This window comes from Ahaetulla prasina, chromosome 7 (genome assembly GCF_028640845.1).
Source record: "Ahaetulla prasina isolate Xishuangbanna chromosome 7, ASM2864084v1, whole genome shotgun sequence".
Classification (NCBI taxonomy): domain Eukaryota; kingdom Metazoa; phylum Chordata; class Lepidosauria; order Squamata; family Colubridae; genus Ahaetulla; species Ahaetulla prasina.
Window position 1 is genome coordinate 24,299,054 of NC_080545.1, and position 21,531 is coordinate 24,320,584.

At 44.1% G+C, this 21,531-nt stretch overlaps 2 protein-coding genes across 2 annotated transcripts in view; one reads left to right on the forward strand and one right to left on the reverse strand.

The window, feature by feature from the left end:
• The window catches only part of MLC1 (modulator of VRAC current 1), a 71,354-nt gene that overhangs the window by 36,284 nt on the left and 13,539 nt on the right, over window positions 1–21,531 (reverse strand). The gene's annotated exons all lie outside the window — the stretch shown is intronic.
• The window catches only part of MOV10L1 (Mov10 like RISC complex RNA helicase 1), a 68,021-nt gene that overhangs the window by 12,115 nt on the left and 34,375 nt on the right, over window positions 1–21,531 (forward strand). Inside the window, exons 3-10 of the mRNA XM_058190277.1 lie at window positions 93–249; window positions 2,197–2,309; window positions 4,582–4,772; window positions 6,126–6,266; window positions 11,479–11,627; window positions 11,723–11,897; window positions 13,420–13,614; window positions 14,678–14,792. Of these exons, the coding sequence (XP_058046260.1) occupies window positions 93–249; window positions 2,197–2,309; window positions 4,582–4,772; window positions 6,126–6,266; window positions 11,479–11,627; window positions 11,723–11,897; window positions 13,420–13,614; window positions 14,678–14,792 (1,236 nt within the window). The remainder of the gene's footprint in view (window positions 1–92; window positions 250–2,196; window positions 2,310–4,581; window positions 4,773–6,125; window positions 6,267–11,478; window positions 11,628–11,722; window positions 11,898–13,419; window positions 13,615–14,677; window positions 14,793–21,531) is intronic.

Sequence of the window (21,531 nt, forward strand, 5' to 3'; positions counted from 1 at the left end):
ATACTATAAAGTTTAGTATGCAGATGTTTTTAAAAACACTCATCCCACCAGAAATATCATCAATAGAAACATTCATTTGTTCCTTTTTGCAGGTAGAAGCCATCTGTGATAAATGGGATGATAACAGCGTAAGTTCTTATACGCTGGATGCAACTGTTAAAACGCTCATTGGCAGTATTACAAAGTTTACTGGAGTTAGTGGCTACATCAATCAAACAACCTCTTTTTCTATGGAGGTAGTTTGTAAAGGTAACCTGCATATTTCCTTTGAAAGTTTTTTTTTTTAAAAGCTACAGTTTTAAGTTTCAGATGGTGTATTGTTTTAAGTACAGATAATCGTCCTTGGTTAACAGCAGCATTTGGGACCAGAATTGCCATCGCTAAGCGATACTGTCATAAAGCATGAAGTCACATGACCACAACACTTAGCAATGGCAATATCATTTGCCATCATAAAGTAAGAATTTCATATGACTGTGACTTCAGCTTCCTGATGGCTTCTCCATTGAATTTGCTTGTGGAAAGCTGGCAGGGAAGGACAGAAATTACAATTATGATTACAGCTTGCTGCGATGTTATAATTGCAAGCCAAACCCCAAGTGCCCAGATCAGAATCACATAACTGGAGGGATACTTGATGGCCAAGTTAAAGAAATATTTGTTCACAGAAAAATATATTTTATCTTTGAACAGCTTGCTTACTTTTAAATGTGGTTAAAATATGTATTGACTGCCAAAGTGCATATCTTTTTTATGTCAGGTTCCGAAGGGAATAAAAAACAGCAAAACGCGATGAAGGCTTGAAAAGCAGGTTTATCTCTTCCAGTACTAACTGACTAACAAAGCAATAAAGCGATGAATCAATTATAAGAGCTAACATCCGGTGCTCCCCACCACCTTTTAAATGTTCCCGCTATCCCACCCTCTTCCACACGCGCATACCCAGCACCACGGGACTCCTGACGTTTAAAGTGTCCATCTCCCAGCTGGGGAGCTTTCTGGTTCCTCCGGGTCACAGCGCAGAGCTGTCAGCTGCTCCGGGGCCATCTCCCAATTGGAGGACTTCTCAGCTCTCCTGAGTTGCCCCTCAACGCCGTTCGCAGCTCAGGTCCTGCCACCGTTGTGCTTTGCTATCCGGTGACGCCAGTGGCTCGGCCTCTTCATTGAAAACGGCCCCCTGCTGATTCCGACTCTTAGCTAGTGAGTGCGCTCCCAGGCATCCGAAGGTGCTTCTGCTGTAGCTCCCCCCGCCAGAATGGCAGCTCTGGGCCGCCAGGCAGGCCGGAGCTGACACTATCGTTGTTTTCTTTTGTAATCCAGTATTTGGCTAAATTACAGTGTGGTATGAAAAGGTAGTATCTATTTCCGTGTTTCCCCGAAAATATGACCTACTCAGAAAGTAAGCCCTCGCTTGATTTTTACACCCAATATAAGCGCTACCCTCCCACCCCCAAAATAAGCCCTTATTAAGACCCGGCCCACTCCAGGGTACACGGATAAAAATTAAGCTAGGGTGGTGGTGGGGTGTGTGGAGCTACCGTACTACTTACCTTCATATATTTGCAGCCAGGCTTCACACACCTCAGCCCATTTTTTTGCTGCAACCGGCAAGGCTTTCCTGAAGCTCTCTGTAGTTGCCAACAGCTCTGGATCGATCTGGAGCCTGTTATCAGCTATAAAGGCCTTCAGGAAAACCTTGCTGGCTGTAGAAGAAATAAGCCGAGGTGTGAGAGGCCTGGCTGCAAATATACGAAGCTGAAGAAGTTCCTGAAGGCCTCTGACAGGCCAGAGGTAACACGTGAAAGTGAGGTGAGTCAGTGGACAACATCCCCTCCGAAAATAAGACCTGGTGCCTTTTTTGGTGGTAAAAATATATAAGACAGGGTCTTATTTTCAGGGAAACACGATATATGTGCAAAGTCTGGAAGAGGTACTTCATTTAAGTGGAGCCTTTGACCAAATCGTTTCTTGTGATGCAGTTTTGTAAAGCTACACTCTGTATCAGAATAAAGTGGTCAGCTCCGATTGTAGATGTTATGGGGGAGCACTCAGCTTTTCCACATTGTGGCATAGCTCCATGCCAGAATCAAGAAGCTCCATAAAGTCAAGTGGTGCCATTTTATACAGCTTTGAAACCTTCCCTTTTAACAGATTCAGAGTTATTCCATGCTGCTTTTTTTTTTATATATATTTAAGACTTTTATCCTTGTAAAGGAGATTTGGTGCAAGCTGAATATATTGTCAACACAACAACATGGACAAGTGAAGCTGTATCTGTAAAGCCCTTACGGTTTAAAAGAATCGATAAGGTATGTGTTAATACATTGGGAGACCTTGCAGGTATTTCAAAATCGCTGTAATGGATGGTGGGAGGAGAAATCAGTAGCCACAATAAGAGCTGCCTTGATGCTGTTAGCTTAGAATAATTCTGATTCTGATTCTGCCCAGTAGCCATGAAATCTCTTTGTTGCAATAAAACATTTTCCAACTTACGGAAGCACTAAAGTAAAAGTCTAAAAAGAAATGGTCTTAATGCTCTAACACAGGGATGTCAAACTTGATTTCATTGAGGGCCACATTAGGGTTATATTTGACCTCAAGAGGGGCAGGGTGGTGATGGGGGTGGCTGGGGATAGGCGTGGCCCAGGTGAACGTGGTCATGGTGGGCGCTTGACACAAGCTCAAGATGCGCTTTTTCCCTTCTTTCTTTCCACAGTACTCCCCGGGCTCCAGAAGTACTCTGCCGGCCAAAAACAGCCCTTGTGGAGGCCTGTTTTCAGCCAGCAGAGTGCTGCTGGAGGCTGTCAAGGCCAAAACCAGGCCACACCGGGGCTGCATACAGCTCCCCCTATGGCCCATTTTGGCCGGCAGAGGCACCATGGGTCGGTCCTTTGGTATTTCCAGGCCAGCCCCATGGGCCAGATTTTAAGCATCTCATGGGCCAGATCTGGCCCACTGGCCTTGAGTTTGACACCCCTGCTCTAACAAGATTACAGTTATCAACGGTGGTTTTGAAAGGATGGGAGAGACCTGGCAGTTAAATTGTTCTAAAATCTAGTCTTGATTTTATGCCCATTTTTATACTGATCCTTTAGCAAGTCACTGCATTCGTTAAGTGAATCACATGATCATAAGTCCAAGTCCAGCTTATCCAATAGGTATTTTTTGCCAAAAAATGGCAAAACCACAGGATGCTGTAACCAGTCATAAATGCAAACCACAAGCACTCAAAATGTGGTTATCTGACCACGTGGATGGTACAGCAGTCATAACTTTGAGGGTGGGTCAAAAGTAATTTTTTTCAAGTTCGTTGTAACTTGAACTGTTAAGTGACTGGTTGTAAATCGAGAACTACCTATGTCTTGCATCTCTAGCAATTGATAGAGAAGTTCTGCATGTGGAATTAATGTTTGGCTGTCAGGACTTTTAGAATAAAAGTTCTTCTTGCCGTAGGCAAGATAGTTTGATCTAGCAGTTAAGACAACGGACCAGAAACCAGGAGACTGTGAGTTCTATTCTCACCTGAATATCAGCTAGGTGACTTTGGACAGTCATTCTCTCTCAGCCCCTTACAGGATTGCTGTTGTGGGGAATTTTTTTTATTTTATTTACATTTATATCCCGCCCTTCTCCGAAGACTCAGGGCGGCTTACAGTGTGTAAGGCAATAGTCTCATTCTATTTGTATATTTACAAAGTCAACTTATTCCCCCCACAACAATCTGGGTCCTCATTTTACCTACCTTATAAAGGATGGAAGGCTGAGTCAACCTTGGACCTGGTGGGACTAGAACCTGCAGTAATTGCAGGCAGCTGTGTTTTAATAACAGGCTTCTTACAGCCTGAGCCACACCGCGGCCCTAAAATAGAAGTATTGTATGAGTTTGCCACCTTACGTTATTTAAAATATATAATTTTTAACGTATATAAATGGGAAGACATTGTGACTTATACAGGTAGTCCTCAAGTTGCAACAGTTCCTTTACTGACTGTTCAAAGTTACAACATCACTGAAAAAAGTAATTTAGGACAAGTTTTCATACTTAATGGTTGTTGTAGCTTCCCCATGGTCACGTGATCAAAATTCAGACAATTGGCAACTGGCTCAATTTATGACGGTGGCAGTGTCCTGGAATCGTGTGATTTTACAGCCTTTTGACAAGCTGTGAAAAAGCCAGATTCACTTAACAACCATGTTACTTCTGCAACTTAAGAGCTGCAGTGATTCACTTAACAACAGTGGCAAGCAAGGTCATAAAACAGGGCAAAACTCACTTAACAAATGTCTCTCTTAGCAACAGAAAATTTGGGCTCAATTATGGTCATAAGTCAAGGACTACTTGTAGTTTGTATACAGTACCAAAACCCATAAGTGATCAACTGTATTAGAAGACAAACAAGCTAGAATTCTTCTTCACATATAATGCTAAACAAGTCACAGAAGATACAAGTGTATTTTATCATTTTTGCTTATCAGGTATGCTTAATAAGGACCTGCCAAGCATATAAGTCACACATTGGGGCATCAAATTATAGTTGTTGATACTCTTATTTAATCTAATGATAACTACAATTATTACAGGTTCATATTTCCAGTATGTATGGAAGAACTGGTGTGGTAGACAACAGCGTATTTTTCAGTCTGGATTTTCTGAGTCTTCCTAAGGATTATGTACCCCATAAACATGATCTTGTCAATGTTGTGGTTGTGGAGAGTAACCAGTCCTGTTACAGTTGGAGAGCATTTTGCATGGCTCCAGCAGACAAAAATCGGTAATGCAGTTTATAATTCTTAACAAAATGATTTAATTAACGTTTATAGAGTCCTCCTACAGTTCTTGAAAATAGGTGTGGTACTGAGTAAAATAGTTCTGTTTTGTTCCTTTTTGTTTCCGTTCCATCTTATGGTTTTTGTTTGAGATGGCTAAGAGTAATAACATGTTTGTTATCCTTATTTATTTTGTAACTCAAGGATAGCTCATGCTAACAGTAAAAAGTTTTAAAAAAGGATTTTTGTAAGCAGACTTTCAAAAGTTTTTACTCATTAATATTTACTAATCATATTTATTTCGACCACAGATTCAAGATTATATTATGAGCTGATATGAAAAATAAAAGGAGTTTTATATAGTATTTTTCCCAGGGCTTTTAAAGACTTTTTTATCCAGTCTTTATTATTTTTTTATAAATAATTCAAAGTGACGAACATACCTATTATTCCTTCCTTCTATTCTCTTCACAACAACAACTCTGTGAGGTGGGTTGGGCTAAGAGAGACAGAGTGACTGACTATCCATAAGTCATTCGCATGACTTTTAGTCATGCCTAAAACAGAACTGGAACACAATCTCCTGGTTTTTAGCCCGGAGCCTTTACCACTAGATCAAATTGACTTTTTTCTAATTTTCAGTAGTTTCAAATTAATCCTTATAGGAAATCTGTTTAAGTCTGGGGTTGTCCAAAATACATTGGCAATCAGCAGTCAAGTATGTTTTCTATCTATTTCTTAAGAACTTGTTTTTAATAAAATATATTTTAAAATGGCGCTATATGATAAAATATAATCTAATATGATAATGTTTTTATTTGCTTTTTGAAAGTTTGGTCCATATTAGGTTTTTTTTTTAAAAAATTGCTAAACAAATAATTCCCTCAACACTGTCAAACTATTTACTAAATCTGCACTACTATTAATCTTTTCATCGTTCCCATCACCCACCTCCTTCCACTTATGACTGTAACTTTGTTGCTTGTATCCTTACGATTTATACTGATATTGATTGTTTCCTGGTTGCTTAATTGTAACCTATGACTATCATTAAGTGTTGTATCATTAAGTGTTAAATTTGTCCCCTATGATTACCATTAAGTGTTGTAAGTGTTGTACCTTGATGAAGGTATCTTTTCTTTTATGTACACTGAGAGCTTATGCACCAAGACAAATTCCTTGTGTGTCCAATCACACTTGGCCAATAAAAAATTCTATTCTATTCTAAAAAAAAAAATAAACTGGATGAAAGTGTATGTTAGCTGTATACCAACAGCTAACTTACTAACTACATGGATGCAATGAATAAAATTGATTTGAATAACTTTAGTAAATCATATTATCAATTAACTTTTCAGATCATTGCTGTCGCAGGACATAATTCTCAATGAGCCAAATGAAGATTTATTGAAAGACAAAGAAGGACTTGAAGTGTCAAAAATGACAGATTTTGGAAAACTCAAATTAGGAGTGAGTGAAAATATGGAAATCTGGATAGAGTAAGTTAATTTTGTTATTGCCTAGGTTTTTCTTTTAAAATGTTTTATCATAACTTAAATCCACATCTTAGTCTAATATCCAAGACTGAGCTACCCATTACTCTTCCCTGTCTAGCAGGTACACAGGATAAAGTGGAAGTCCAACAATGCAGTTCCAATTTGGTTATCGTATATCTTTCCTCTTGAGAAAGACAAGGAACAATTAACAATTAAAGCGCTTTACTCTGTATGGGTTAACAAGCACTTAGAATGATATCCTAGCACAGGAAAAATGCCAGTACTCCATGCACCAGGCAGACTAAAAAGAAATGCTGTGTTTATTTAATGCATGGAAAAATGTTTTTCCTACAGTGTGTGTTTTTCCTAATTGGTCCAAAAGTCACAGGCAAGATTTTTTGTGCAATTCACTTAATGCACAGCTACATGCAAAATATAGGCGCTGAGTATATAACCATAACCACATTCTAAGCTAGTATTTTAAATTTATTAAATTTATTATAAATTGTTTCAACTTCTACCCTCAAAACAATTCTATAACAACTATAACACACCAGAACAACTAGCCACAAGGACAGTTTCCCAAATGCCATCACTCTGCTTAACAACTAATTCCCACAACACTATCAAATACCGTATATACTCGAGTATAAGCCGACCCGAATATAAGCCGAGGTACCTAATTTTACCACAAAAACTGGGAAAAACTATTGACTCGAGTATAAGCCGAGGGTGGGAAATGAGGCAGCTACTGGTCAATGTAAAAAATAAAGATAGAGCCAAGTAAAATAACATGAATATTTATTTGAACGAAAAACAATAAAAGTGCAAAAGGGGGAAGGAGGATTCCCAGCTTTAGAAAATTTAGAACTACGCCGCCTTTGGTATGACCTGAGCATAGCTCATAAAATTATCTGCTACAATGTACTTCCTATCAATGACTACTTCAGCTTCAACCACAACAATACACGAGAACACAATAGATTCAAACTTAAAGTGAACCTCTCCAATCTAGATTGCAGAAAATGTGACTTCAGTAACAGAGTTGTTAATGCCTGGAATGTGCTACCTGACTCTGTGGTCTCTTCCCAAAATCCCCAAAGCCTTAACCAAAGACTATCTAGTATTGACCTCACCCCATTCCTAAGAGGTCTGTAAGGGGCGTGCATAAGAGCACCAGCGTGCCTACCGTCCCTGTCCTAATGTTCCCTTTAGTTGTATTCCTTTTATGTATTCAATTCATGCTTATATTTATATAATTATTTAATATGTATTTGACAAAATAAAATGAATAGAATAGAATAGAATAGAATAGAATAGAATAGAATAGAATAGAATTTTTATTGGCTAAGTGTGATTGGACACACAAGGATCTACCACTTCTTTGGATGCCCTTCCCAAATTGAACACTGCAAGCATGAAAATGAGTCCTCCTTTAGCTTCCAAGGGACCAGGGTGCCTCTGAAGGTCAGTGCTCTAAGTACTAAGAACCCAGCACAAATCTAAGCCTGTATGCACACCAACAGTGAAAATACCCTGCACAGTGTCTCTTGGAAGAGAAGGTTAATTTTCATAGACGTTGGGGTGGCTCTTTTTTTTTTTTTTTGGCAGGGCAATAAGGGTCTCTAATATCATTAAACCCACTTTAGAAGTCTCTGTGTGTGTGTGTGTGTGTGTGTGAGAGAGAGAGAGAGAGAGAGGGAGGCTCCGGCTGAGCAAAGCGGCGGCGGGGAGGCCGCGGGGGAAACGCGGGAAGTAGTCGGAGATCTGCTTGATGGGGCGGATGGGACCTGGGCAGACGTCGATGGCCATGTGCTCCTGGATGCTGATGGGCGGCTTGTCGCCTTTGCGGTGGCTCATGCAGGTGGCGCCCGGGGAAGGAGGCGGCTGCGGGGGTTGGGCTAAGAGAGACAGAGTGACTGACTATCCATAAGTCATTCGCATGACTTTTAGTCATGCCTAAAACAGAACTGGAACACAATCTCCTGGTTTTTAGCCCGGAGCCTTTACCACTAGATCAAATTGACTTTTTTCTAATTTTCAGTAGTTTCAAATTAATCCTTATAGGAAATCTGTTTAAGTCTGGGGTTGTCCAAAATACATTGGCAATCAGCAGTCAAGTATGTTTTCTATCTATTTCTTAAGAACTTGTTTTTAATAAAATATATTTTAAAATGGCGCTATATGATAAAATATAATCTAATATGATAATGTTTTTATTTGCTTTTTGAAAGTTTGGTCCATATTAGGTTTTTTTTTTTAAAAAATTGCTAAACAAATAATTCCCTCAACACTGTCAAACTATTTACTAAATCTGCACTACTATTAATCTTTTCATCGTTCCCATCACCCACCTCCTTCCACTTATGACTGTAACTTTGTTGCTTGTATCCTTACGATTTATACTGATATTGATTGTTTCCTGGTTGCTTAATTGTAACCTATGACTATCATTAAGTGTTGTATCATTAAGTGTTAAATTTGTCCCCTATGATTACCATTAAGTGTTGTAAGTGTTGTACCTTGATGAAGGTATCTTTTCTTTTATGTACACTGAGAGCTTATGCACCAAGACAAATTCCTTGTGTGTCCAATCACACTTGGCCAATAAAAAATTCTATTCTATTCTAAAAAAAAAAATAAACTGGATGAAAGTGTATGTTAGCTGTATACCAACAGCTAACTTACTAACTACATGGATGCAATGAATAAAATTGATTTGAATAACTTTAGTAAATCATATTATCAATTAACTTTTCAGATCATTGCTGTCATGGACATAATTCTCAATGAGCCAAATGAAGATTTATTGAAAGACAAGAAGGACTTGAAGTGTCAAAAATGACAGATTTTGCTCATGCAGGTGGCGCCCGGGAAGGAGGCGGCTGAGAACGGGCTCGTTAAGGCTCTTCCAAAGCAGCCCTGCTGAACCGCTACGGAAGGGAGGGTGGCTGAGGACGGCTCGTTTAAGGCTCTTCCAAAGCAGCCCTGCTGAACCGCCACGGAAGGGAGGGTGGCTGAGGACGGCTCGTTTAAGGCTCTTCCAGCAGCCCTGCTAAACCGCTACGGAAGGGAGGGGCGGCTGAGAACGGGCTCGTTTAAGGCTCTTCCAGCAGCCCTGCTAAACCGCTACGGAAGGGAGGGTGGCTGAGGACGGCTCGTTTAAGGCTCTTCCAAAGCAGCCCTGCTGAACCGCTACGGAAGGGAGGGTGGCTGAGGACGGCTCGTTTAAGGCTCTTCCAGCAGCCCTGCTGAACCGCTACGGAAGGGAGGGGCGGCTGAGAACGGGCTCGTTTAAGGCTCTTCCAAAGCAGCCCTGCTAAACCGCTACGGAAGGGAGGGGCGGCTGGGCTACCTTCTGGCCTCATGAGTCGGCCGTCCGTCCGTCACTTCTCGGCTCGGCAGCCGGTTTTGAAAAAGGTTCCGTCGCTGGGTTTCGGGACTTTTGTTTTTTTAAAAACACCACCTTCCCTTTTCTCCCTAGTTGGGGCGTTTCCCAGTTCCCTGTTTTTTTTCCGCCCTTGCCTGTTGAGTTTTACCTGACAAGTTTCTTGCGCTTCCCCTCGACCTCCCCTCCCTCCCTCCGTCCCTTTCCTTCCCTCCCTCCCTCCCTGTCTTGTTTGTAGCCCCAGCGCCCCTTTCGGTTGTATTTAAATCCAGAGCTTGAAACCTCCTCAGTGGGAGGAGAGGAACGCGATTTGGCAGCTGACCGCACTTGCACGGGCTGGGTAAGGAGAGCCCAGACCCTGTGCGCCTGGGAGGGAGAAAAGGAAGAAGCAGCCAAGAAAAAAGGGGTGGGGTGGGGTGGGGGAAATGAATTTAGGAGGGCGAGCGTGTGTGTGTGTGTGTGTGTGTGTGTGTGTGTGTGTCTGCGCTACGCCCGCCCGCGCGAGGAATGCCAGCTATTTCTTTGAAGGGCGGTGTGTAGCCAGGCGCCTCCTTCCTTCGCTTGAAACCCGGAGGGTTTTCACTCTTCGCTCCCGCGTGTGTATTTGTCAACAATTATAACTCTTCGGTCGGGTCCCTTGCCTTGCCTCGCCTCCTCGTGCCCTCTCTGTCAACGTAATTGTGCGTGAGGGGTGTGCGTGTGTCCACATAGGAATAAGACGCATGCGCGCACTAACGAGAGCTAGCTGCCTGCGGTAGAAAGGACTCGCTGCAAGAGGAAGGGCTGAACGGCTTGGCTCGAGTATAAGCCGAGGGGGCGCTTTTCAGCACAAAAAACGTGCTGAAAAACTCGGCTTATACTCGAGTATATACGGTAATTTACTAAAGACTGTATTACTATTATTATTATTCTCTTCCTTTCTAGTATCTACCTCTTCCCACTTATTACTATAACTATGTTGCTTATATCTTTCAATTTATATTGCTTTTATTTGTTTCCTAGTACGATTTGATAGCTTATTAGTAACCTTGACTATCACTGAGTGTTGTATCTTTTTATTCTTGATGAATGTATTTTATTCTCCTTATGTACACTGAGAGCATATACACCAAAGACAAATTCCTTGTGTGTCCAATCACACTTGGCCAATAAAGAATTCTATTCTATTCGTATTTGTTTTCGTATTCATATTTGTATTAGTATTAGTAGTAACTTTGTTAGTATTAATAGAGGCCTTCTGAAAATTCCTGCAAATGGAAGGACTTCATTACAGTTTCTTGTCTTCATATTGGTAATAACTTGGGATAAAGGATAAAACTGTCATAATGTATTTTCTTACCACTCTAAAATTATTTATGATCCTATTAAAAATGTAGAAGTAAGCTTGACTTTCGACCTGTTGAAAATATAATAGCTATGGAACAGGTTCTTCATGGGCCATTTTACAACCTTGTCCTAAACGGTTGTGCCTCCCACCCTACCCTGTGCTATTATAGGACCACATGTTGGGCCAGTCAGCTTTACAACCGGTCATGGTGTTCTTTGTTCATGTGACCACAATTTGTGGTGCTTTTTGCTGGTGTCCAGCAAAAAAAAATGCATTGAAATGAATTGGTTTGCTTAATAACCACTGCAAAAAAGGCTGGGAAATAACTTTTGGCCACATGGGTTTCTTGACCTATGACTGAAACTGGATTTCTGGCCCCAGTGATGGTCATAAGCAAGGACTACTTATATAAATTTAATAAAAATAAAATAACTTGAGATACCATTTCTTATGTATAATATATTTACATATTAAGATGGAAAGTGGTGCTATTATTTTAGGAACAAAGGGGAAACAGAACATTCTTTAATTAGCTGCAAATTATGTGGCTGGGATAAAGAGAAGCAGTTCCGTCTTCAGTTGCCAGAAAAGAACCAGGTGTGTTGGAAAACAGCTTCAGCATTGAGTGTCCCTGATGGAGCCATTTCAGGTAAATATACATCCAGTGTTTAAAACTTATTACCCTACTCGTTAGCTCTACTCTAGTTGAAATATTTGGTTTGTTTTGGTTTGTTTTTGTAAAAGGTGGATTTACATACCTAAGCAATATTGGAGATTATAATAATTCTACAATTGAGCAATCGGGAAGTCTAATCTGTGAAAAACAAAAATATGAAGGAGAGGAAACCACAGGACATAACAGAAGCATATCTATATCTTCTGGGAGCAAGACTTCTATAACAGTTGTTTGCACTGCAAAGTATGTTTCCTTTTTTCCAGAGTGCAATTTTGTGAAACAATAATGTATGATTTTCTCTGTTAGAAATCAGGATTCAAACTGATGGCCAAAAGGAATTACACGTATATGTTATCAGACTAATTCTATTCTAGATCCCTCTGTTGTGAGCTTATATATCTAGTTTGTTTGTTTTGGGTTTTTTTACTTGATAAGGCTTCATGAAAAAGTATGAAAAAGGGCAACATTTATAGTTTAACGTTCCATTCATCCAAAATCTGAGCTCAGGAATGTAAATGGAATGCAATCATTTAAAGCAGTGGTGGAATTCAAATTTTTTTACTACCGGTTCTGTGGGTGTGGCTTGGTGGGCTTGGCAGGGGAAGGATACTGCAAAATCTCCATTTTCACCACATTCCAGGGGAAGGATAATGCAAAATCCCCATTCCCTCCCCACTTCTTGGGGAAGGATATTGAAAAATCTCAATTCCCACTCCACTTTGGGGCCAGCCAGAGGTGGCATTTGCCAGTTCTGCAAACTACTCAAAAGTTCCACTACCGGTTCTCCAGAATCTGCTGAATTTCACGTCTGGTTTAAAATAATGATCAATCTCAGTGGGGACTCAGCAAACATCCAGGAGTAAGTTCATTGAAGCTGTCTTAAGTATTAACCAGTGAACTTGAATGTCTGTTAAAATTCATCCTAGCTGTTGGAGCTTAGACAATCTCTTTCAAAACAAAATTTCCTTTTAGTGAGTTAAAACTGGCAAAATTGAAGAAAATTCAAATGGAAGTTTTTAATTTCTTGATTTAGACAGCTGTGTTGATCAGAATCTTGAAACCTAGGGTAGATAACCATTTTCTTGATATTTTGACTGCTTGCTAAGATAGAAAAATGTGGGATCGCCAGTATCACCACCAGATGAGTTCACAACTGGCTGACCAATGGCCTTTAGTCCTCAATGGAATGACATCTACATGAAGGGAAGCATGCAGTGGGGTACCTCAAGATTCTGTCTTAGGCCCAGTACTCTTCAACATCTTCATTAAATGATTTAGACAAAGAAATAGAAGGGGAACTCATCAAATCTGCAGATGACATCCAGCCTGGGGGAACAGCTAACACTTTAGAAGGTAGACTCAAGTTACAGAAGGCTTGACAGACTTGTCAAAGGAGTTAGTTGCCTTAGCTTTAATTCCTAAACACTGTTCAATGCATACTACACATCTTTTCTTTCGTTAACGAGAACCTTTGCCAATGTGATCCCTTCCTGATCTAACAATTCCCAGAAAAGGCAAAACAGACAGTTATTGCCATCAATCCAGAAATATAGAGAAAGGGAATGGCATTAGTAGTTGGTTTTCTGTTGATTGAAGAAGTCTGGTGTGCTTGAACCGCAGTACGATCTTAAAACAAGGAATATTGTTCATATAGTTGTCATCTGGTCATCTTATTCTCCTGCCAGGCATATCCTGGGATAAAAGCCAACTTTATTATAGACTATTACCTTTTTATGGCTTTAATTGAATTCTTGTGTTATTCAAGAAATCCTGGCCGCTGCAAAGAACTTTTGTTACTGTGTTTTTCTGACTGCATTATTGGTCGGTACCTTGAAGCAACTATAGTAACGGAAGAAGAGTCGTTGATAGAAGCTACTCAGAAGTATTCTCAGAGACAATATCAAGTCAGTTCTGAAGCCCAGATGGAAAAAGCAACAGTGGTTTTACCACAATTGAAAAGGTACTGCTGATTAAAGTAAAATTAAAACCACTTTAAACAAATGGTTTGCTTTTCTTGAGTAAAAATAAATTGTTTAAAGCTCTAATGTCATAATTGTTTGTCTTTAGGGGACTGCAATTATCTTCATTTGAGAGATTTATTAGTAGAAATACAATCAGGAAGGGTTACTTCAAAGAAATGGAATAAGTCTGTTACAGATAACTATTTTAGGAAATCAAGATTCTCAGGCTGAGTTTTGGAAACTTTAGTGCTTTTGATCAACCTTTTTTTTATTATTGTGAGCAGAAACACAGTTTTTCAGTATGGATTGTCTCAGTGCCCTATATATTTGAATTTTAAAGAGGACCATGAGATGTATCTGTTTTAAACTTAGCTGCACCTTTTCAATATTTAAAACATATTGCATCCTACTTAGTCTTAAGAAGTACATTTCATCTGCTTAGCATTTTATTGAAACTTTCTTTAAAATTGTTTTACAAATCATTCCAATAGCTATGGTGTTGAACCAGAAGCAGTATCCATGTGTTTTTATAGAATTGTGCTCATAATTTATATAAAATGACTTTTTTGTTACGTCTGACTAGTGGCCAGTGAAGCTTCCTTATTTGGGGAAATTAACTTCAAAGTCGCTACAATCTTTTTTCTTTCTAAGAGTGAAAAGTCAGATATTTTGTGGAAGGTATTGCAGATGGAGGGATACGTTAGTTTATGATGGCAAAAAAAGTCTGATAATTTTTTTTTTATTTGCATTTATATCCCGCCCTTCTCCGAAGACTCAGGGCGGCTTACACTATGTCAAGCAATAGTCTTCATCCATTTGTATATTATCATACAAAGTCAACTTATTGCCCCCCCAACAATCTGGGTCCTCATTTTACCTACCTTATAAAGGATGGAAGGCTGAGTCAACCTTGGGCCTGGTGGGACTTGAACCTGCAGTAATTGCAAGCAGCTGTGTTAATAACAGACTGTCTTAGCAGTCTGAGCCACCATAATATCTAACTGGCTGAATTGCTTTGTGTATTTTGAGTATTACTACTACTTTGATTTTCTAATACCATAGAAAGACAAGAAGACAGCTGCCAAACTTCCTTCCACAATACAATATTCCAGACAGAGTAAGAGAATGTGTGGAAAAGAAATATGATATATTGATTTTTTATCCAGAACTTGGAGAGGTAAGTAAAGATGTCTATCAATTTAAATATACAGATGCATGAATCTGGTACAACTGTAATCAAATATCTTACTGGTAAGATTGACCAAATGCAGAATATTATACATCAATGTATTTTTTTAAAGATCAGCATGTGTGTTATGCTAGGCCAGCCTTTCTTAATCAGAATTGTTCTTGTGCTATGCAGTGCTCGTGCTCCCAGTGGTAGGAATTTTTGCACATGTTGACTCAGCTATCAGCCTGCTGTTTTGCTATTATTGCAGATAATGTCAGCCTCCACTCCAAACGTCGTATCTCTTTGTGCTCCTTATATTCAGTTGTTAGATAGAAGGGGGATTGTATTTCAGTTGTTAGATAGAATGGGATTGTATTTCTAATGTAAATAGCTATTGGATTCAAGTTAAGAAGAGAGGGGCCTTTAAGAGTGTCGGTCTGACATAATTAAGGTGGGAGGAGAGATTAATGTTTTGAATGCACAGGAATGTTTGGGCGCGAACGCTAACGGACATTGCATTCCTGATTTGATTGACAACCAGAGACCTGCGGAAGAAGGTTACCACGGGACCCCGGGAAGGAGCTGGCATTGGACCAGACCTGATGACCTTTTGGGACAGAGGAGGGAGGAATAGGGTGATACAGATTGTCAGCCATATTCTGTCTCAGATTCAACTTAATGTCAGGCTGCCTCTGATTATAACTAGGAAAGAATACACCTTGACTTCATTTGCAAATAAAGAAAAGTACTTTTACTAATTACATCTGGATTGCAGCAGGGTTAAAAGTGTCAGCAGAAATTCCTCCCTCGGCTCAGCAGGACATTAAGTTGAATCACCCAGCATGTCGATCAACCAGGATTCTAACCAAAATACCGAGGGGGTCGACAGAAAAAATTTGATGGAAGGCCAGCCGCCTGCTGAGCCGAGGGAGGCGTCCGGAGGAATTTCTGCTGACACTTTTAACCCTGCTGCAATCCAGATGTAATTAGTAAAAGTACTTTTCTTTATTTGCAAATGAAGTCAAGGTGTATTCTTTCCTAGTTATAATCAGAGGCAGCCTGACAGATACTGTAAAATGAATGTTCTGTAGGATAGGAATGAATTACATGTTTTTTTTGTGAGGGTGGGAGGTTTCAGTTTTTAATGTCAGGGTTCTCTGGGACCTGAACATTATTTCAAGGGCTTCTTAAGGACAAAAAGTCTGAGAAAGATCGCACTATAGCATATCTTATATTTTATTAATTATAGCAAGCAAAACCTTGAAACTTGGTCTGAAAGGATGTCAGCATTCTGCCTTTGCTTTCTTAAAAGCTTCAAGATGGTCCCACTGAAGGGACAGATATATCTTTGTTGAGTCTAGCAAAGGACTTAGGCAAAAAGTTGGAATAGCTAAAATATAGCTTTTTCTGGTCTACAGTGAGTTGGGGGGAGATAATTTGTTGCAAAGTGTTAGCTTATAAGAACAGCTGGTTTAGAATGGATTCTTAAAAGAGAGTATGTCTAATTTGAGAGAACAGTTTGATCTCGTGGTTAAGACACCAGACTAGAAACTGGTGAATTATTGTCCCATTTTAGGACCAAAGCCAATTATGTGATCTTAGGAAGGAAGCAATGGCAAACCACTTATGAAATGTTGTCAAGAAAATGGCTGGGATTTGTCAGGCAATCACCAGGAGTTAAAGCTGCCTTAAATGCACAAAAAATATGTCCCACTTGATTAAAAAACAACAACATTTTTAATTAGGAAATAATATGCACCTGTACTTGCGTGGGCTTATTTGTTTTTTATTAAACTAGCATTGTGACATACTTAATAATACTCAGCATCTTACATGTTAAGTTAATTGGCCCTGATGGAGAAGGTACGCAACTTGGGCGTGCTCCTGGATGGTCGGTTGTCCTTTGAAGACCATTTGGCAACTGTTGTGACCCAGGTTCCTGGACCCAGACTCCTGGACTCGGATGATTCAGAAAATGAGGGAGAAGACCTGGCAAGCCCTGCTTCTCTTGAGCCCTCTCCCTCCCTGGCACCCACTCAAAGGGAGGGGTCGGCAAGGCCTGATTCTCCCGGGCCTTCTTCTGATTTGGCAACGCCCCAAGAACAGTTTTGGAGGGACGCAAGGTTACGAAGGCTTGATCGGCGTGCGCAGCAGCGGAAGAGTTGGGACAAAGCCAAGTCATAATTGTCATGCAGTGACATCTGCAGAGACTATAAATAGGAGGCGGGACTTCCTGGTTTTTTGTCTCGGACAAAGCAATGAATTTGGCGCAAGCTAATTCATGGAGGGAAGAATATATTCGTGAGTAATTCTGGCCTTATCTATAATTTCCTCGTTATCTCCAGAAACTTGGCAGGCCCGTGGGTAGACGTGGCCAGGACATGTATCTATGTAAATAAAAGGAAAAAAGGAAGGCCTCTGACGGACTCTTTGCTGGGAGTATTGGGGGAAGGGAAACAGAACATTTTGTCCGAGACCTGACTAAAACATCTTCCACCAAAGATGGATCAGCAGCAGGTACAGCAGCAGTTAGAGCAGCTACACGCGGCTAATCAACAGCTCCAGCAGCAAGTGGCTCACTTGGCAGGCCAACTTGCTGCCAGGAATGTGCCTGCAGCCCCCCCCCATCCTCCCACTCCTCCTCCTCGTCGCAAGTGCCCGATAACCGTGCCGGATAAGTTTTCTGGGCAGCCTGAGATGTTCCCGACCTTCTTGGGACAGTGCCAGCTCTACATGGCTATGAGGCCAGAGGATTTCCCAGACGACCGGGCTAAGGTGGCCTTCGTGATTAACCTTCTTTCCGGCTCGGCTGCTCGATGGGCCACGCCCCTCTTGCTCCAGGACAGCCCCCTGCTGGCGGACCAACAGCGTTTTTGGCAGCACCTACGCACCATGTATGAGGACCCCGTTCGAATGCTGACGGCAACCAGGCGCCTTAAGGAACTCCGTCAAGGGAAACGCCCCCTGCAGGAGTACATCGCCGAATTTCGTCTTTTGTGCCAGGACTCTGACTGGAATGATGCAGCGCTGGTGGACGCGTTCCAGGAGGGACTCTCAGAGGAATTGCAAGACGAGCTGGCCCGTGTGGAGGCGCCGCGGACCCTCGACAACTTGGTGCCCCTTTGTCTCCGCCTCGATGCCCGTCTGCAACGGCGACCGTCCCGTCGCACCCCCCGGGACCCTCCGTCGACATCTGCACCCCCACTTCCTGCACCACCAGCACCCAGGGTCGCCCCACGTTTTGTAACCGCTGCGGAAGAGCCCATGGAGTTGGGAGCGGCCAGACCTCGCCTAACAGCCCAGGAGCGGAACCGGAGGCGCCAAGGGGGATTGTGCCTGTACTGTGGGGAGCCCGGCCACTTCGCCGCTTCTTGCCCCAGAAAGCGAAGTGGGGCACGCACGCCGGTCCCCGAATCACAGCGTGACCAATCGGGAAACGGAGCAGGCCCGACCTCGGGGAAACCCTAGGTCGGCACGCTAAGCCCCACTGGACGTTGCGGAAGTAGACTCTGGGCCCCCTCGGCATCTGATTCTGGACACACGGATATGGTTGGGGAACCAGTCGGACGGGCTCCAGGCGCATGCGCTGGTGGACTCAGGGGCCACAACAAACTTTATGGACCAGGCCTTTGTGACCCAGTTTGCGTCCCGTGGTTCCGTGGACCCTCCGATGCGGGTAGAGACAATTGATGGGCGAGAACTGGTGTCCGCCCCATTAAATTCGCCACCCAGCCTTTGCGCCTGGCTATTGGGGACCATGAGGAGGCGATCCAGTTTTATGTCACGGCGGACCTTCATTTTCCCTTGGTCCTTGGGTTGGCCTGGCGGACCCACGATCCTCAGGTGGCCTGGTCGCGAACGCCATCTCTTTCCCGAGTCTGCAGTGCGTCGATCACATCCGCCACACCTGTGCCGGCCAGAACGCCCCACCGCTGCCATCACCTTGCCTCCTGAGCTGACGGACTTCGCCGACGTGTTCAGCGAGAAGGAGGCGGACCGACTACCCCGCATCGGCCCCACGATTGCCCGTGGACCTTCTGCCCAACGCACCACTGCCTGTGGGACGCCTGTATTCCATGTCGGAGCCCGAGTTGGCCGCCCTCAGGGACTTCCTGGACAAAAACCTGGCCCGAGGGTTCATCCGGCCTTCAAAGTCCCCTCTCTCGGCCCCGGTCCTCTTTGTGAAGAAGAAGACAGGGGACTTGCGCCTATGCTGTGTTTACCCCCCGCTAACCCCCATTACGGTGCGGCATCGCTACCCCTGCCGCTCATCCCGGAGCTACTGGAAAGGTTGCGGGAGGCCACGATCTTCACCAAGCTCGATCTCTGGGGGGCCTACAACCTGGTGCGGATACGAGAAGGAGACGAATGGAAGACGGCATTTGGCACCCGATACGGACACTACGAATACACTGTCATGCCATTTGGGTTGACCAATGCTCCCGCCGTTTTTCAGCACTTCATGAACGACGTGTTCCGAGACATGTTGGATCGGTTCGTGGTTATCTACCTCGACGACATCCTGATTTACTCCCGGTCCAGGAAAGCCACCTTCGACACGTCAGTCTGGTTCTGCAACGCTATGGAGCAACAACTCAATGCGGCTGGAGAAATGCGTCTTCTTCCGGACTTCCATAGAATTCCTCGGGCATATCATCTCGCCCGAGGGCATAGCCATGGACCCATGTAAAGTAGAAGCTTTGTGTAGCTGGGAAGCCCCTCGTCGGGTGAAGGATGTTCAGCGCCTACTGGGCTTCGCCAACTACTACCGGACCTTCATCCCGGGCTTCGCCACACTGACAGCTCCACTTACCCAGCTCCTCAGGAAGAAGGTTGCATTCCGGTGGGGTCCCCCGCAGCAAGAAGCATTCACAGCCCTCAAGAAAGCCTTCGTCCACGGAACCCGTCCTGAGGCATCCCGACCCGCTCCGGCCTTTTGTGGTGGAAACGACGCGTCCAATGTGGCTCTGGGAGCGGTGCTGCTACAGGCTCCGACGAATGGCGGCACACTTTTCCCGCGCTTACTACTCCCGGAAACTCAACCTTCCGGCGCAACTACACTATCTGGGAAAAGAGTTGCTGGCTATCAAGGCTACATTCGAGGCTTGGCGACACCATCTGGAGGGGGCCCGACATCAGGTGGAGGTCCGAACGGACCATCGGAATCTCGAGCACCTCACCACAGCTCGGAAGTTGAACCAGCGGCAGATCCGGTGGTCGTTGTTTTTTGCCCGGTTCAACTTCCGCGTGACCTACATTCCCAGCGGGCACAACCGGAGGCGGATGCCCTGTCCCGCAAGCCAGAGTACCTCTGCGCCAAGGACCCCTTCCTCCACGGACAGTGCTGCGGCAGAAGCCTTGGCCGCAGCATGGGAACCAGTGGACTTGCGGGCCCAGGGGTGAGAGGCGCAGCGCCAGGACGCCTGGTCGCAGCAAAGGAGAGCGGAGGTGGGCCCCACGTCTCCTTGGACCTTGGAGGAGGACTTACTCAAGTTTCGGGGGCGATTATATGTGCCCACAGGACCACTCCGAGCCCTCGTCATGACCCAGTGCCACGACAACCCTGCAGCAGGACATTTTGGGTTCTTCAAGACCCTCCACCTGGTGACACGGACCTTTTGGTGGCCCAGTGCGGCATGATATACATGCCTACGTGACATCCTGCGTACCGTGCCGGCAAGCCAAGACCGCCACGGGGCCCCTCCCGGCTCCTCCAGCCCTTGCCGACACCCGACAGACCCTGGGGGCGATCTCTATGGATTTCCTGACAGACCTGCCGCCCTCTGGGTTCACCACGGTGCTGGTGGTGGTGGACATGCTCACCAAGATGGCACACTTCATCCCATGCCGCGGACTGCCCACAGCCGCAAAACGCCCGTCTCTTTCTGCAGCACATCTTCCGCCTCCATGGTCTACCGGACAGGGTGGTTTCGGACCGGAGTTCAGTTCACAGCCCGCTTCTGGAAGAGCCTGATGGCGCGTTGGAGGTGCAGGTGTGTCTGTCGTCATCGCACCATCCGGAGACCGACGGGGTACAGAGAAGGTCATCGGTATACTGGAACAGTATCTCCGTTGCTTCATCAACCAGCAACAGGACAACTGGGCCGACTACCTGTCCCTGGCGGAGTTTGCTTTTAACAACTCTCAGCACACCTCTACTCAGATGACCCCGTTCTTTGCCAATGTGGGGTACCATCCGCGGCTCTTCCCTCTGGCACCACCGGACTCTCCTGTTCCCGAAACGCAGACCTTCCTGACGGAATTGCATGCGGTCCAACAGTTGGTACGTCAGCAGCTGAATCGGGCAAAGGAGGACTACAAACGTCCACGACCGCTCCCGACGGGCAACGCCCCCGCTGGCAGTTGGAGACCGGGTGTGGCTCTCCACCAAACACCTCCCGTCCGACCACCCGGTAAAGAAGTTGGACCACCGATTCATCGGCCCGTTCCCTGTCGAGGCAGTCATCAACCCGGTAGCCTACCGACTGACCCTGCCACGATCCATGCGGATCCACCCCGTTTTTCACTGGTCCCTTCTAGTTCCTGAGGCCACACCGAGTCCCCTTTGGTGCCCAACAGCACCCATCACTGTCGCTGAGGACGGATCGGAGGAATACGAAGTCCACAGCGTACGAGACTCCCGCTGGCTGAAGGGTCGTTTCCAATATTTGATCGCGTGGAAGGGATACGGGACTGATTTCTCCTGGGTAGATGCCTCCGACGTTCATGCCCCTGACCTGGTGCA